The sequence below is a fragment of the Elephas maximus genome, chromosome 21 (assembly GCF_024166365.1).
Source record: "Elephas maximus indicus isolate mEleMax1 chromosome 21, mEleMax1 primary haplotype, whole genome shotgun sequence".
Lineage (NCBI taxonomy): Eukaryota > Metazoa > Chordata > Mammalia > Proboscidea > Elephantidae > Elephas > Elephas maximus.
Genome location: NC_064839.1, coordinates 54,868,332 through 54,885,651, shown reverse-complemented (window position 1 = coordinate 54,885,651; position 17,320 = coordinate 54,868,332). Strand labels below are relative to the sequence as shown.

General features: G+C 50.8%; 2 protein-coding genes across 7 annotated transcripts in view; one reads left to right on the top strand and one right to left on the bottom strand.

The window, feature by feature from the left end:
- The window catches only part of FANCA (FA complementation group A), a 67,826-nt gene extending 64,133 nt beyond the window's left edge, over nucleotides 1-3,693 (top strand). For 4 of the 5 annotated variants that reach the window (XM_049864041.1, XM_049864038.1, XM_049864037.1 and 1 more), the window contains 5 exons: nucleotides 393-531; nucleotides 1,637-1,699; nucleotides 2,075-2,180; nucleotides 2,659-2,734; nucleotides 2,838-3,237. In XM_049864041.1, coding sequence (XP_049719998.1) covers nucleotides 393-531; nucleotides 1,637-1,699; nucleotides 2,075-2,180; nucleotides 2,659-2,734; nucleotides 2,838-3,237 — 784 coding nt within the window. Of the gene's footprint in view, nucleotides 1-392; nucleotides 532-1,636; nucleotides 1,700-2,074; nucleotides 2,181-2,658; nucleotides 2,735-2,837; nucleotides 3,238-3,273; nucleotides 3,367-3,579 lie in introns of those variants that run through there. The other variant, XM_049864039.1, reaches the window with a different exon arrangement.
- A 192-nt stretch (nucleotides 3,694-3,885) lies between these two features.
- ZNF276 (zinc finger protein 276) lies at nucleotides 3,886-17,299 on the bottom strand. Of its 2 annotated transcripts, none has more exons than XM_049864043.1 (11): nucleotides 16,911-17,299; nucleotides 15,910-16,213; nucleotides 15,558-15,604; nucleotides 15,039-15,485; nucleotides 14,066-14,144; nucleotides 12,906-12,989; nucleotides 7,410-7,520; nucleotides 6,834-6,909; nucleotides 6,562-6,679; nucleotides 4,629-4,728; nucleotides 3,886-4,367 (listed from the first exon to the last, which is right to left on the bottom strand). In XM_049864043.1, exons 1-11 carry the CDS (start codon nucleotides 17,083-17,085, stop codon nucleotides 4,100-4,102), a joined length of 1,809 nt encoding a protein of 602 aa, XP_049720000.1. In that variant the 5' UTR covers nucleotides 17,086-17,299; the 3' UTR covers nucleotides 3,886-4,099. The 2 variants fall into 2 exon arrangements, with proteins under 2 accessions (XP_049720000.1, XP_049720001.1); XM_049864044.1 differs by having other exon boundaries at nucleotides 15,910-16,307; nucleotides 16,911-17,044.
- Nucleotides 17,300-17,320: the final 21 nt, after the last annotated feature.

Below are 17,320 nucleotides of genomic sequence, written 5' to 3'. Positions count from 1 at the left end.
GCCCTGTGCTGCTGGGCACACTGCTTCCTCACCCAGGGACCAAGGACCCAGCCCCAACTTTGTCCCTTGTGTAGCATGTTTCCCCCCTCCCCCCGCCCCACCACCTGTCCATACCTTTAACAGCCTCACATGGGACCCTTTGGTGGGACACAGGCATTCCTAGTAACTGGGATGGGGGTCTTGGGCCTCAGTGTGTGTCTGTCCCAGAGACCCACTTGCAGACTTTCCAGGACCCCAGGGGCCCCTCTGTTGGGGAGGTGGCACCTCGCTGGCACCGTGACAGCCGGGAGCACCAGGACCCTGGGAGTCTCTTGGTTGCATTGCCAGTCCTGTGCCACAGTTGCGGTTAAGGCCCTTGTAATCACACTGTTGTTCCTCCGTTGTTTTCCAAGCTTCCTCTCTCTGGACACTGCCCTGCCCACTCCTGGCCCCACCTGGGTGTCTGCAGCCGCTTTGCATTTTGCCATCCAGGAAGCCCTGAAAGAACAGGGCAGGAGGGAGCTGAAGAGGCTGGACTTCAAACAAGACAAGGCAAGAAACAAAGCTCTTAACATGTCCAGTTTCAGCAAGCGGATTCAATGCATGTTTTGACCAGCGAGGACAAGCGGGTCTGGGGTCTCATCATTTTATTGGGAAGTGAAACTTAATTTATGGGCTTAAGATTTTGATTCCCAGGCCTACTGGTGAGAGTACTTTCATTTCTGAAGTGTTCATTTAGCCCATTTTATCCTCAATACAACCAGGGAGGAGCTATGAGCTGTCTATGCTAAGAGCTGGGGATCCCCATGCCGACCCCATTTTCAGCTCCACGTGGGAACGGTAGGGTGGGATGTGTGGGCGGGTGCAAGAGGTCAGCTCTGAGCTCTAGGCTTGCAGCCTCAACACCTCCATAGGAGCCCTGGCACCATCTGGACCCCGTCACTGGATCCGCGTGCCCACCAGCCTGGAGAGCCTGCCTGCCCATTGCACCCGCACGCAGTCCCCTGGGCAGAGCACCTCCAGCACCAGGAGGGTGTGGGAGGTCTGGGCATGGTGTGAGGGCCCTCAGCCTCCTGAGGAAGAGAATGGAGAATACAGAAACTGGAAGCTGCACAGTCCGAACGGGGTGGGGTGAAGCCCCCTGGTCCCCTCCTCTCCTGCCTGCAAACATGAGGGCCACGCACCATCATGCTTGCCACACCCGAAAACCTGTTTACCCACCATTATCATTTAAAAACCTAGTAGGAGGGTTTCTCTGAGCTTTCAGGTTTTTGCACTTTCTTTAGAAGGACTTTTGGTGGCTCCAGAGGCTCTGCACCTTGCACCAAGGGGCCACCTCCCAGCCAGTGGAGTGCAGGCCTGCCTCTGGTGGAGCTGGTTTGCCTTGGACAGGGGCTGTGGCAGGCTGGGCAGGGGGTGGTGGTGGGGGCTGCTGCTGAGATGACAGCTCTGTCTTCTTGTCGGCACTGTTTTCAGCTGTGTTTAAAGGCAAATGTAAAATGACTCTGAAGGAATTTGTTAACTCTTTAAAAGCATTTGGCATTTTTTCTCTCCTAAGCCCACCTTAGATATGTGCAGGCCCATCAGGAGGCACTGTCTCACCTAGGTCACTGCACTGGTGATTGGCAGCTCTAACACTGTCGTGCTCTGTTGGCAGGTGCTGCTGTTCCTCCTCTTCTTTTCTGTGATGGGCCTGGTGTCAGCGTACCTGGCACCCAGTGTGAGTCCCGGGCTCCCACAACCAGCACAGCACCTGGTGGGCGGGGTGGCCCCTCAGACCTCTGGGGCTGGAACCTTCCTCTCTGGGTGCTTGTTCATGGTTGTAGAGAGCCCCTTGGCTTGAGGGCACCCCCACCAAGAGGCCTGTGCATAACCCTTGTGTGGGTCTCCCGAGACCTGGATCAGTAATAGGCACCCCCTCTGCCGAGCTCCTGTGTGCGTCCCTGCTGTTCTAGAACCTGGCGCACAGATGAAGGGAGCACTGCAAAGGCAGGAAGCAGTTTATGCATGGGTCTCCTCTGTGCATACCCTTCGCCCCCCAGACGGAGGTCAGGGCCTTGGCAGGTGCTCAGTGTCCTCCTCCCGTGTGTTGCAGGAAACCATTGACCCTCCAAAGATGTTGGACGTTTGTGCTGAGATCCTCAAGTGTCTGGAAAGGAGGAGAGTGCCCTGGCTGGCACTTTTCCAGTTGACAGAGATGGGTGAGGACCCCATTGACCACCAGGTGCCAATGACTCGGCTCCACCCAGTCACAGGTCACTGGGATGTCCAGTCACAGAGTGCAGGGATGCAGAGTGGATGTGGGGGGTGGGGGAGTGCACCAAGGCTCCCATGGGCTCCCCCTACAGCTCCACCCCCACTTTGTATCATCTTGTTTGGAAGTAACTTCTAAATTGTTAGAAATGAGCCCCCTTGCAAACACACAGGACAGATTCAGTATAAACTCCTTTAAGCAAAAGGGAAAAAAAGAATTTATTAGCATGTAATGAGAAAACCCAGGAGTCCAATGTGCCCACCTGACCGTCTCGGCATGCCCAGGAAGAGGGGCCCCCCACCGTAGCTGGGCACAGGCCTCCCAGCAACACACAGCCTCCCCACGTCCCATAGGGGCTCCCCCTTGACTGACTGTGGAAGGGGGTGTCAGCACTGAGAGTGCACACTGTTGCCCTTGTGTTGCAGGAGCTGGGCCAGGCCAGGTCTTGCTCCGCCTGGCCTCCGACCAACATATCAGGCTGCTGCCACTTGCCTTCTTCAGGTAGTGTCCTAGGCCCACAACTGCAGAAGCCAGCCCCTCAGTCCCGTGACTCCACTGTGTGCGTGACACCTTGTGTAATTGAGTGTTGTGTCTTTGCCATCAGCCTGCTTCCCCACCTTGATCCCGACGCCCTCATCAGGGAGGATGCCTTCCTGCGTGTCGCTGTTGACATGTACCTGAAGCTGATCCAGCTCTTTGTGGCCGGGGAGATGAGCACCCTCCCAACTCTGGTCACCCAGAGCCAGGCGTACCAGGACCAGGCAAGTGTGGGGGCTGGGCACCATCCGCGTCCCTCCACTAGACGGGGCACGGCCAGCACACCCTGTGTCAGCCCAGGCAGGGGCCAACTCCAAGCTGGTTCTTGTGGGCCAGACGGTGCCCCTGGGCAGGGGCCAGCCAGCTGCCACACAGCCCCTTCTGCTGAGGAACCTTGGGCAACCGCAGGTGCAGACTGGATGCACTTGTCCTGTCCCGTGGCCTTGCTGTGTTCTCATACATCCTGACGCACTCTGACCCACCTATGCCTGGTCTCCCTCCAGGATGATCCTTTGGGCCTGATATCAAAGGCACGTCTCTTTCTACTGCGGTCAATACCTCGGTGCCCAGAAAGGTGCTTCTTGAACATGACAGAGGTAATGCAGCACAGTGCTCACCTTCTTGTTTGTTTCTGTGATCACACTGAGGTTCTGATGGCAAGTCAGACTCACAGCTCTCTGGGGCTTGGGCCTCAGTGCCTGGGGTCAGTGCTGTCACTGCCCCTCACATGTGCCTAGCCTTCAGGTGTTGATCAGCTTGGGCTCTCAATCCCACAGGGGCTGCAAGGTTGAGCGTGTGTTTTCTTGCAGTTGTTGGCCACTGGCAAGGACCTGGACCCGGAGGTGAGCGCTGCCCTCCAGAGCAGGCAGCGGACTCTACCCGACCTGGACCCAGACCTGTACCGGGAGCCCCAGCTCTTCTGACTGGACCTGGGGAGGGTAGGGCTCTCCACCAGCCTGGCTGCTGTGTAAATAATTTATTGTGAGCCCAGCCTTAGGGTTCTTGTTATACTCAAATGTGGATCACAAATGTCCTGATTGTTTTAGTGGGAGAAGTAATCAATTATTTAAAATCTTGAGTCTGGCTCGAAGTTGCTTGGTGTTTGTAGGAAAAGAATTGCTGGTCCCACTGGAGAGCCAGAATGGCTCACAGGCCGTGCGCTGAGCCCCTCCATCTCCCACAACCCCACTGAGGGGCAGGTACCTGCCACCCCTGGTATGTGCTGTGTGGCACGGCTTGCAAACTCCTGGAAGCTGTGCTAGGCTTGTCTGAAGACTGAGACCATCCACACATCCATGGAGCCCTGGTGAGCTGTCTCACCTGTTGGCCTCAGGTGGGCTCAGGTTTCACAGCCTGGCCCTCCCCCGACCCCAGAGGGCCTGGCAGCCCAGAGGGCTCCGTCTCCAGGGGTCTGGCCTTGTCCTGGGTCTGCGTCAGCGGGTGAACCATAGACATGTGGACGTTCAGGTTGTGGGCCTTCTCAAAGCGCCGGCCGCACTGGTCACAGGCAAAGTCCAGCTCAGTCTCAGCCTTGTGCTTGGTCATGTGGTACTTGAGGGAGGCTCGCTGCCTGCACTGGAACCCGCAGACTTCACACCTGAAGGGGCAGCGTAGGTGAGCAGGACACAGAGATGACACGCAGACACAACCCAAGCCAGATGTGACCCCATACCAGTCTGCCCACTCACTGTAGGGGGATGTGTGTACAGTTGCCCCCACACCCAGCCCGGCCTCCTTACTACCAGGGGGACATGTGAGCAGATGCCCCCATGCCCGACATGATCCCCTTACTGCAGAGGAGACACGCGTGCAGATGCCCCTGTGCCCAATGTGACCCCGTGCTAACCCGCCCACTCACTGTAGGGGCTTGGCTCCTGAGTGGCGCATCTGATGCACGAGGAGGTGCTTGCGCTGCTTGAAGGTCTGCCCACATTCATCACAGATGTAGTTCCGTACCTCTGGGGACCAAAGGGGGACAGGTGTCACCTGCATGTCCATGTCCTCATGGGAGATAGGAACGTTATCCTTGAGGAAAGTAAGTTTATCACATTCACACAAGATGAGGCGTGGCCACGTAGAGGGCCTCATTTATCGTAAAGGACAGGTGAGTGGTGTCAGCCATCTCACTAAAGGCTTCTATATCACTTGAAACAATGCATATGGTGGGACGCCCCTTATAAATTACGTGCATTTCAAGCCTGTTTTTAAAGATGAACAGAAGTTCTTAATGAGGTTTTATAAATGGCATTGTCACAGCTACTGCCATGCTCTAAGAAACCAGCCCCATATTAAGGGCCCCAACAGCAGGTAGGGGGCTACCACAGGAGTATAAATAGATGAATGCTTTGGAAATCAATTTCTCACACTCTTGAGTAAAAGCAAAACGTTCACTTGCCCCCATTACCATAAACTCCACTCCGAGATGTTTTCCCTAAACAGGGCTCACAGACTTTCCACAGTACACATTTCGCTTCCCAAACCTGCATGTGGCTACACACCTACAAACACCTGATACAAGCTCCACAAGGCAAATCCACCTCTCCCTTTTAGGTGCTAATCCACCCTGAATTCTTAGTCTGTTGTCTCATGTTTTGTAAAAAACCCTGATAAGCACATTCAGGCAAAGATCCTGGAACTAATACAAGTGTCCATTAACACAAAATGGTTTAACTGTGACTACAGTTTAGATGTGACTACAGGTACATGTGACCCGATGATGGAATGAATGAGTTAGCAAATAAACAAACCTTAGAATGCCAGAGAGGGAAAAAGGAAATCACAGGTGGAGGGGAGATAAGGAGGAAGACATAGCACATGGCCTCCTTGCTTCCTCACATGTGTGTGCCATTAATTTGCTGAGATTGGGGGGTTGGGAAACACGTGTGAGACATGAGTGCTGTCAGGGATTGAATTGTGTCCTCCAAGAAATATCTTGTCAACTTGGCTTGGTCATGATTCCCAGGGTTGAAAATCCTACCTCTACAACATTAATGAGGTGGGATTAGTGGCAGTTATGTTAATGAGGCTGGACTCAGTCTACAAGATTAGGTTGTATCACTTGAATCAATCTCTTTTGAGATATAAAAGGAGAGAGCAGAGAGACTGAGGGACCTCATGCCACCAAGAATAAAGAACTAGGAAGGTATGGGGTGCCTGCCCTGAGAAGCTCTTAGATCAAAGGAAGATTAATGAGGAGAACCTTCCCCCTAGAGCTGACAAAAAGCCCTGCCCTGAAGCTGGCACTCAATTCGGACTTCTAGCCTCCTAGATTGTGAAAGAATAATTTGTCTTTGTTGAAGCCATCCATGTGTGGTATTTGTTACAGCAGCACTAGATAACTAAGATAAGCATTCTGCATGCTGGTGGAGCAGGGGTAGAAGGGTGTGGCTGAGGAGCATTCACTGTCTCCTTTACACTTTTTCTATTGAGATTTGGATAATTCATGTTTTATAACCCAAAAGGACACAAAAATGTTTAAAATGACAACAGCCTCCCAGGGGGCTGCAGAGACCTGCTACAACTTCTGGATGGACCCTGAGTAAAGAGTTGCCCATCTTATAATTTTCCATGTACTCAGTTCACTGTACATCCTTCACCAGGCCTCACCTAAAGAGCCCTGGTGAGAAGTGGGGAGGAGCTAGGAGCAGAAGGGAGGAAGCTAAGGATTCACACCCACCATGGACGAGGCGGACCTGGGGCCTGTACAGGAGGGGATGTGTCCTAGGTTGTTGCCTGAGGAGCCAGCAGAGGCGCCACCTTGCCATGGAGAGTCAGCAGTGTGGTACAATTACCTGTGTGGATGAGCTTCACGTGGCGCTGCAGGTAGCGGTCAATCATGAACACCTTGTTGCAGCCAGGGTGTGGGCAGGGCCTCTCACGGACCTCCTCATGATGCTCCTTAATGTGCTTCTGCAGAACCAGGGAGCTGTGAGCACTGCCCTAGGCCACTACTGCCCTTCCCAGGCCACGTGCTCCACACATAGGCAGGTGGGCCATCCCAGAAAGAGGACAGAGCCAAGCTTTCCCCAGGCTGCGGGCAGACAGCTGGCTGCCCGCTGCTCACCTTCATGCCATCAGCACCCCTGTACACGGCTGTGCAGCCCTGGTAAGGACACTTATAGATGGTGGGCAGCTCCTCCCTGCAGGGCAGAGAGAAAATGTGTGAGCCACCCCACAAGCACCCACACACGTGCATCCATATACAAACATGCCCTCACACGTACCCATGCCCCACATGCACGTCCCTACATCCACCACTCCCACATCCTCCTGCATGTGCACCTACACCCCCACCTGCACACACACCCACACCTGCATCCACCCACATGCACACGAGCACACGTGCATGCACATGCGCACATGTACCCATGTCCCACATGCGCGCACACGTGCACCAATGCCCCCACATCCACCCGCGTGCACACACACCTGCATCCACCCACACACGTGCACCAATGCCCCCACATCCACCCGCATGCACACATACCTGCATCCACCCACACACGCACACGGGTACCCATGTCCCACATGCGTGCACACATGTGCACCAATGCCCCCACATCCACCCGCATGCACACACACCTGCATCCACCCACACATGCACACGGGTGCCCATGTGCTTGCACTGCGGGCTCCTCACCTCTCACACCGGAGTTTCTTCTTCCATCCTGGCTTGGGCCCTGGTTTCTTTCGAGTTTTTGGTTCTTCAGACCGTTTGGCCTCTTTGCCTTCACTCTTCCTACCAGAAACCCTGCAAACACAGGTGGAGCTGGTGCCAGGCACAGGTATGATCTCCCTTTGTGCATATTTTCTCTCCTCAAGTGTGGGAGGCTTTTCCTAAGCTCTGATGGCAAGGCCGTCTTGGTCTCCATGCTAGCTCTAACCAGCCTCAGACTGACCTTTGCCTCCAAAGCCATACACTCAGTAAAGGTACAGCAGAGGGACCTCGTACCAACCATGGAGGGCAGGGGGAAGTAGCACAGGACACACCTACTACCTGAACTCACCTGCAACATGAGCACATTCTCTGAGCTAAAGCTTGCCCCCCTCTAAGCATCAAAAACAGTTTTGAAGAAAATTATGAAAACATTTTAGGTGACTATCCTCCTCTTTAAAAAGTATATTAAAAGAAACTCTCTGAAAACAATATTCCATGCAAATACTAATGAAAAGAGAGCTGGAGTGGTGATTTTAATATCAGACAAAATAGACTTTAAATCAAAATCTGTTGTAAGAGACTAAAGACATTACATAATGACAAGAAGAATCAGTTTATCAAGAAGATAGAACAATTATATATGTGCCTAACCTAAGAACCCCAAAATATATAAAGCAAACACTGATAGGACTGAAAGAAGAAATAGTTCTACAATAAAAGCTAGAGACTTCAACACACCGCTTTCAACGGACAGACCATCTAGAAAGAAAATCAATAAAGAAACAGAGAATTTAAGCAATACTATTATTTTTTTATTAACCAACTAGACCTAACAGACATATAGAGAACATTCCACCCAACAACAGCATGATACACATTCTACTACAGTGCACATGGAACATTCTCCAGGACAGACCAAACGTTAGGTCACAAAGCAAGTCTCAATAAAATTAAAATGATTGAAGTCATACAAAGTATCTTCTCTGACCATAATGGAGTAAAATAAGTATTAATAACAAAGAAAACTGGAAAATACATAAATATACGGAAACTAAACAACACACTATTAAAAAAAAAATAGGTCAGGAAGAATTCAAAAGAGAACTCAGAAAATACTTAGTCAAGTAAAAATGAAAACACAACATATCAAAACTTATGGAACGCAGTGAAAGCAGTGCTGAAAGGGAACTTGTAGCTGAAAAAGCCTCCCTACATTTAAAAGATCGCCAATCGAACTGAAAGCAAAAAGAAGGATTGAGATAACTTTAAAGATCAGAACAGAGATAAATGAAATAGAAAACAGAAAAAGAGAACCAATGAAACCAGAAGTTGTTTTCTGAAAAGATCAATAAAATCAACAAACATTCAGCTAGACTGACAAAGAAAAAGATGCAAATATCCTAAAGTGGGGACATTACTACCAACTTTAAACAGAAATAAAAACGATCATAGAGAATATCGTGAACAACTGCACGCTAACAAATCAGATAACCTAGACAAAATGGACAAATTCCTGGAAACACAAACTATCTAAATTGATTCAAGAAGAAACAGAAAATCTCAATAAACCCATAACAAGTGAAGAGATCGAACAAGTATCAAAAACCTCCCCAAAAAGAAAAATCCTAGACCAAATGGCTTCACTGGAAAATTATACCAAACGTTTATAGAAGTGACCCCAATCCTTCTTAAACTTTTCCAAAAAATAGGAGAGGAGGGAACACTTCGTAACTCATTCTATGAGGCTAGCATTACTCTGATACCAAAGTCAGACAAAAAAAAAAAAAACAAAGACACCATAAAAAAATAAAACTACAGCTCAATATCCCTTATGAATACAAGTGCAAAAGTCCTCAACAAAATATTGGCAAACCAAATCCAACACCATATTAAAAGGATTATATACTATGGCCAAGTGAGGTTTATCCCAGAAGGCAAGGGTGATTCAACATCAGAAAATCAATAAACGTAATACACCACATTAACAGAACAAAAGAAAGAACCCCATAGTCATCTCGATAGATGCAGAAAAGGCATGTGATAAAATCCAACACCCTTTTGTGATAAAAAAACATTGAACTAGCTAAGAAAAGAAGGGAAATTCCTCAATATGATAAAGAGCATAGATAAAAAGCTCACTACTCAATGGAGAAAGACTGAGAGTTTTCCTCTTAAGATCAGGAACAAGACAAGGATGACCACTCTCACCACTTCTATTCAATGTTGTATAGGAAGTCCTAGCCAGACAAATTAGGCATGAAAAAGACATAAAACATATCCAAATCATGAAGAAAGAAGTAAAACTATCCCTTTTGGTAGATGACATGATGCTATATATGGAGGACCCCAAAGAATCCATAAGAAAAAGTAGAGGCAGAATACAAAGTCAACACACAGAAATCAGTTGGGTTTTCGTACATCAGTAATGAGCAATCAAAAAAGGAAATTAACTATTTTATTTATAATAGCAGGTAAAATAATAAAACGCCCAGGAACAAATTTAACAAAGGAAGTGAAAGGCTTGTACCCTAAAAACTATAAAGACATTACTGAAAGACATTTAAAAAGACCTAAATAAATCGAAGGACGTTCAGTGCTCATGATCAGAAGACTTAATACTATTAAAATGTTAATACTACCTAAAGCAACCTATAGATTCTAGGCAAAATCTATCAAAATTCCAACAGCCTTCTTTGCAGAAAAAGAAAAACCAATTTTCAAATTTATATGAACTTCAAGGGGCCAAAAATAGACAAAGCAATCTTGAAAAAGAAAAAGTATAGAACTCATACTTCCTTATCTCAAAACAAAAAAGCTACAAAAATTATAACAGTATGGTACTTTTACTGGATCAAATGAGACTGGGGGAACCCCTGAATCTATTCCCTGGAAATAATCTTTAAACTCTGAACCAAAAGTATCCCAGGAAGCCATCGTTAAACTAAAAAAGTTTTGCTCAATTAATAAAGAATGTCTACCTTCAGCATTGTGGTCCTATAAGCAATTATGTATATTAACTTAAACTGGCCAACAGTTAATCTAAAACACAGATGAAACTTTAGGGGGATAATCTAAATTAATGGTGATGTAACAATACAAGTAGAGATAATGAGAATGGTGACACAATATAAGTATTTAACCAATGTCATTGAAGATATGTGGAAATTGTGAATGGATGTACGTTTGGTTGTCTATATTGCCACCAAAAAAAAAAAAAAAAGTCTGGTACTGGTATAATGATAGACGCGTATACCAATGAGACAGAATTGAGAGTCCCGAAATAAACCTGTATATCTACGGTCAAATGATTTTAAAGAAGTGTGCCAAGTCCATCCGATGAGGAAAGAATAATCTTTTGAATATATGGTGCTGAAATACTGGATTCGCCACAAGCAAAAAAATGAACTTGGACCCATACCACACACCACATAAAAAAATAACTCAAAATGGATCAAGTAAGTACCTAAATGAAACTCTTTTGAAGAAATCATAGTGGTGATGCTTTGGGACCTAGTCTTCAAAAATGGGTTAAAAAAAAAAATCATTCTGCATCCCACTTTGGAGAGTGGCGTCTGGGTTCTTAAACACTAGTAAGTGGCCATCTAAGATTCATCAATTGGTCTCAACCCACCTGAAGCAAAGGAGAATGAAGAACACCAAAGACACAAGGAAATTATGTGCCCAAGAGACAGAAAGGGCCACATAAACCACAGACTACATCAGCCTGAAACCAGAAGAACTAGATGGTGCCCAGCTACAACCGATGACTCCCCTGACAGGGAACACAACACAGAACCCCTGAGGGAACAGGAGAGCAGTGGGATGCAGAACTCAAATTCTCGTAAAAAGACGAGATTTAATGGTCTGAGACTAGAAGGACCCTGGAGATCATGGTCCCCAGACCTTTTGTTAGCCCAAGACAGGAACCATTCCCAAAGCTAACTCTTCAGACAGGGATTGGACTGGACTATGGGATAGAAAATGATACTGGTGAGGAGTAAGCTTCTTGGATCAAGCAGACACATGAGACTATGTGGGCAGCTCCTGTCTGGAGTGGAGACGGAGGAAAGATGAGAAGGCAGAGGGGGACAGAAGCTGGCTCAATGGACAAACGAAAATAGAGTGGAGAGAAGGAGTGTGCTGTCTCATTAAGGGAAGGGTAACTAGGAGTATACAGCAAGGTGTATATAAATTTTTGTATGAGAGACTGACTTGATTTATAAACTTTCACTTAAAGCACAATAAAAATTAAAAAAAAATTTTTTTTAAGGTTTAAAAAAACCACCAAAAGCAGGAGCAACAAAAGACAAAGCAGATAAATTTAACTTCATTGAAATTAAAATATTTTGTTCATCAAAGGACTTTATGAACAAAGCAAAGAGACAACCCACAGCCTTGGAGTAAAATTTTGGGAACCATGTATCTGACAAGAATTTAATATCCAGAATATATAAAAAAACTTCTACAATTTCACAAAAAAAGACAAACAACCCAGTCAGAAATAGGGCAAAGGACTTGAATAGATATTTCATCAAAGAAGAAATACAAATGGCCAAGAAGCACATGAGAAAATGCTCAACAGCACTGGTCATTATGGAAATGCAAACCAAAACTACAATGAGATACCATTTCACGCCCATTTTTTAAGATGGTATGGATAAAAACAACAACAACAAAAAAAACAGAAAACAACAGGCGTTGGTGAGGATGTTGAGAAATCGGAACTCTCATCCATTGCTGGGAGGATTGTAAAATGGCACATCTGCTGTGAAAAACAATTTGGCAATTTCTCGAAAAGTTAAACATAGAATTATCATATGACCTAGCAATTCCACTCCTGGGTATATACCCAGAGGAAGTGAAAGCAGGAACACAAACAGAAACGTCCCAGCATTACTCACAATAGCCAAGAGGTGGCAACAATCCAGTATCCATCATCAGATGAATGGATAAACAAAATACGGTCTATACACACAATGGAATATTACTTAGCCATAAAGGGAAATGAAGCCCTGATACATACTAGGACATGAGCCATGAAAACACCATGCTGAGTAAAATAAAAGGTCAAATACTGTATGATCCCACTTACACGTATTACCTAGAATAGGCAAGTGTATACAGACCTAAGTTTATTGGTGGTTACGAGGGATGGAAGGGAGAGAGGAAGGGAGAATCATTGCGTAGGGGGCACTAAGCTTCTGTTAAGGGTGATGGAAAAATTTGGAAATGGATAATGGTGATATTGAACAACAAAATGGTTGTTGTCACTGAACTATACACATAAAAAACGCTGAAATGACAGATATTTTGCTACATGTATACTGACTGCAAAAGTAAGTAAATAACCTTTTTGATGGCTACTGGCTGCTCCTTCCTGCCCTGTCCCACCTCATACCCTGCCAACCCCCGCATTCTGACCCCACACTAGATGCCATCCCCCAAAACACCTCTCCCCAGGCCAGACGGCGGCCTTACTTCTTCTCCGGGTACGGCTCGAAGGACTCATCGGATGACGGGGCATTCTGCTTCTTGTCACGTTCATCGTCACTCAGGAAGTCTCTGGGGAGGAGAGAGGACCCTCAGCCAGGCCCTGGTCAGGGGGCAGGCCATGCAGGCCAAAGTTCAGTTCTTCCAGACGTTCCCACAGAAACCTAAAATGCCCAAATCTCCAACCCCGCTTCCTAACAGGACAGGCCACTGAAGTCAAACAGGCCAGAAGACCACCCGCAGCTGCACTCCAAGCTACAGCCCTGCAATGAAGGGCCCCTTAGAGGCCTCCCAGGGCATGAGACCCCCAGAGCAAGTGGCCTTGCCCCAAATGAGCTTCAGAAGTTAGCTCCTCGCTCTGTAACTGCAGGCTCTGTCCAGCTGTCAGATTAGCTCTTAGTCATTTCAGAGTTCACATAGACAAAACAAAACAAAACCCTACCCATCTGTAACATTTACCCTGATACGTAAGCTGCTACTGAGTCTGTTGTGCAGCATACAGAGCCGTGCCCACAGGCTCCACACCCCGGGCGGCCAGCCAGCCCTCACCCTGGTACTTCCAAAACTACTGGTCATTCATTTTGAGCACCCATGGGAGCAGTGACAGAATGGTGCTGTCCTTTTCCTGGTCTGGATGAGGGCTATGTTGACTATCCAGCCAGACATTGGAGGGAGCAGACCCTGAGGAAGACCCCCAAAAGCAGGTTCTGTCCTCCTCTACTGCTTCCTGCATGAAGCCTCTGCTTCAAGTCACAGCTAAGGGCAGAGCCTGGCCTCCACACTGATGACATCTGGGGTTGGGACAAGACTGAGGGCTTTAAGGATAAGAATAGTGAGCAGTGAGGAAGGACCCAAATAGGATGCAGCTTTAACAAGGCAGCATTCACCTGCCTGAAGACAAAGACCACCACGCTCCTCTGTGCTGCATCAGGCCGGGGCCCTTGAGGCCTGAGAAGCCCCCATCAGGAAAAAAGCCTTGCCAAATGCAGGCCTGATGCTACCTCGGAAGCCCCCCCACCACTCCTTCCTCCCAACCTTGAGAGTAGGGGGAGGGTCCTGAGCAGGGGCCAGGCAGCAAGCACCTAGGATGGCGGAGTTTGGTTTTCGAAGAAGAAATTTTAGGCTGTTGAAACCCACTCTTCTCTCACCCCTCAGAAAGGTCACTGAACTCGTCTTTTACCCGATCATCCGATGTTGAAGACAGAACTTGCTTCTCACTCAACAGCCCTGAGAAAGAGAAAAGGTTCCTGTTACCACAGTGCCGCCCCAGCCTCAGGCCCCACGTACCCCTTATCTAGTGCTAAGCACAGAAGCCCTGGGGAACGTCCCACATCAGCAAGTCCAGCCCCTTCAGAGGTTCAGACTCAGCCCCGGGGTGGGGAGTTAGCTATATGCTGTGGGTGTTCTCAAGTAGTTAAAGAACCATTTTTATCAAAGTATTACGTGCACATAGTTTAAAAATTCAAGTGGTACTAAGATGCTCATGAAGCAACAGTGACCCCCTGGCCAACCCTGTCCCAAGGCCCTTCGACCCATGCCAAGCTGCACTTTTTTAAAGTGCCACCTATGAGGATCGAGAGCAGCAGGCTCGAAGACTGACCCCTAGCCTCCTAACACCAGTGTCCCCAGGCAGCCATCATGGGATCTGGGCCCCAAATAAGGGGCCTGTGTTCTCCCTTGTCCACACTGGTCCCACTGGAGTGTCCTCAGAACGGCTGGCTGAGGTCCAGGGAGTGACCTGCAGCTGGCCCAAAACATCAGCCTCAGCAGCAGCAGCCCACCCTTCCCCCGAACCCCATGGACAAGGGCTCCATTATTCTCTTCCCTCAGGCCTCTCAGCCCACGGGAACAGCCAGTACCCTCTGCCCAGGGTGTGAGGCTAGAGAAAGACTGGAGATCTGAGACACGTGTCTTTACAGAAACTGCTCAGACAGGCTTCCCATGAAGGGCCCACAGCCCTAACCAGCTGGCAGCCCTGACTTCCTCAGTCTAGTATGCAGCTGAAAGCTCCTCCAAGGGGCTGAGCCAACTCCCCCACCATCTCCGCTTATCTCCTCTGCAGCGACCCAGAACCCCCCCCCGCTAAGGACGAGGGAACCTGGATCTAGCACAGGCTCTTACCTGGAACCCCACTGGGGGGTGAACTTGGCTGGGGCGGGGGGCTCTGCCCAGACCCCACAGGACTGCCATCCAAGGGAGGCTGAGCCGCATCCATGCTGGGCAGTGCCTCTGTCTCGGCCTCAGTTATGGTCCCTCTGCCCTGGGAGTGCTGGGGGCCAGCCCCAGCAGGGTTGGGCCCCTGACTGGGGGTGAGGTGCGGGGCTGTCTCCTTGTCCCACTCCCACTTGACCGCCAGCGTGCTGTCCAGCACAAGGGCCCCACAGCCGGAGTCTGTGTCCATGACGTAGTCGTGGCCCTGGCCGCAGCCCCACACAGCTTGGATGACGCCGCAGTACTCAGAAGAAAGCATCCTTTGCAGGCTGGGCAGGGCCCCGCAGCCAGCTGCGTGCCCGTGCACCCACCCAACCAGGGCCTGCAGGCACCGGGGGCTCCATGTGACCAGGTCCGCTGAAGAGAGTCGACAGAGTCAGCCCTGGCCAGCACCTGCCACCCCGGCTGCCCGTGTACCCGGACACTCACCCGGACACGTGCCCTCCTCTGCAGCAGTCTGGGACTGAGTCCCGGCCCTGCAAAGGATTGTGTGGCCATGAGCAGGAGGAGCACACCTAGCAGCTCAAAGCTCTGTCCTACTTTCATGGCTGTCCCCAAGGTCTTGAATGTCCTGCTGTCCTTCAGATACTATCCACTCTCCCTGAACCACCCTGCCCTCCCCGTCTCATAGCCCTGCTTGAACCTCACTCCCCACGCTTGTATAGTGGTGCTCACACCATATGCCCTCCGCAGAGGTTCCCAGCCAGGCCTGCTCCCACACCTGCCCCCAGAACAGCACCTGAGGTGCCTGGAGGACACTGCCTGGCCAGTGAGTGCCTACTTTGGACAAGGCTTCCGGCGGCCAGTTGGGGAGACGTTGACCCTCTGCAGGAAGGAACCGAGGAGGCTGTGGCACTGGTAGAACTGGGCATGGCAGTTCTTGCAGACGAAGGATGACAGGGCTGGATCCTGGAGAACGGGCACCCCCAGAAGGCGCTGGAAATCCCTGATGAAAATGCGCTCCCCAGGGGGCGTTCTCCCCACACTTTCCCCAGACCCCCTGCTGGAGATGCTGCGGAGACTCCTTGAGGAGAACTTCCCGTGGCAAAGGCGGCAGTGCCCCATGGCGAGCGCCCGGCCTGGTCCTGGGCAAAGCAGCGGGGGACATGAATGGTCAGCGGGAGGCCAGCTCCTGAACTCAGCTGCTCTGCTCAGCTTGGGCATCTGGGAAAAAGCGCCCTAAGCCAAAGACCACTAACCTAAGCGGAGGAAAGTGCTGGGCTCCCAGCTCAACATTTAGGCCGAGACAAAGCTTTTTAGAGGAACTTCCAGTCCAAAAAAAAACTTTCAAAATATCCTAAATATCTCCACAGCTCCGACTACGGCCCGTCTCGCCTAGGCCCCCCTCACACAAGCGCCCCTCAACCCGGCCCCCCAGCCCCGTCGACCTTCACCCCGTCGCCTCGCACACCATGCCCCCTCACCCTGGCCCACTTCCCCCGCCCGGGGAACTCGAAGTGATAGTGCTGGCACCTGGGCTCCCCTTCCGCCCAGAAGGGTGACGCAGAGCCCACCCGGCCCACCGAGCAGTAACTCCCTGGTCCTCGCGACCCCTCGGTCGGCTTGAGGAGAAGGGCTGAGGCTCAGAGAGGGTGAGTGGCCACCTCAAGGTCACAGCGCGGCGAGCCCGGCGTCCCCCGGCCAGTCCACCCCGCCCCGAGCGCTGGTCCTGACGTGCCGGGCCGCCCCCCCATCCCGGACCGCTCGGCCGCCTCTTCGCCCCTCCTCCAGGAGAGACCCGGCCCGCGCCCCCGGCCCCCGGCCCAAGTCAGGCCCACATACCTGCCTCCTCAGCGCCGTCCTCCGGCGCCGCCGCCGCCGTCCCATCCGGGCTCAGCCCACAGCTGCGGGCGGGGCGGCCCCGAGCCCGGCCGCCTCCACAGGCGCCACCGCCCGGGCCCCCGCGCTGTCGGGCCGCCCCGGACGACAGGAAGCGACCGAGCCGGTCCCGCTTCATGGCGGCGACCCCACCTAGACCCGGCCCGGCCCGCTGCGCGCACCGCGCACGGCGCGCGGCCTCGCCTCGGCCCGCTCGCTCAGTACCCCTCGGCTCCGCTCGGCCCCGCTCGGCCCGCCAGCACAGTCAGACTCGCCTCCGCTCGAGCCCGCTCGGCTCTGCTCGGCCCCACTCGGCTAAGTTCGGCTCAGCTTGGCTCCACTCGGCCCAGCTCGGCCTCACTCGGCTTGATGGC

Coding starts and splice junctions, on each gene's coding strand:
- ZNF276 (XM_049864043.1), bottom strand. CDS start 17,085: ATGAAGCGGGACCGGCTCGGTCGCTTCCTGTCGTCCGGGGCGGCCCGA. Junction 16,214..16,910: donor GGACGGCGCTGAGGAGGCAG/GTATGTGGGCCT, acceptor TGCTTTGCCCAG/GACCAGGCCGGGCGCTCGCC. Junction 14,145..15,038: donor ACCCCCCAGTGGGGTTCCAG/GTAAGAGCCTGT, acceptor TCTCTTTCTCAG/GGCTGTTGAGTGAGAAGCAA.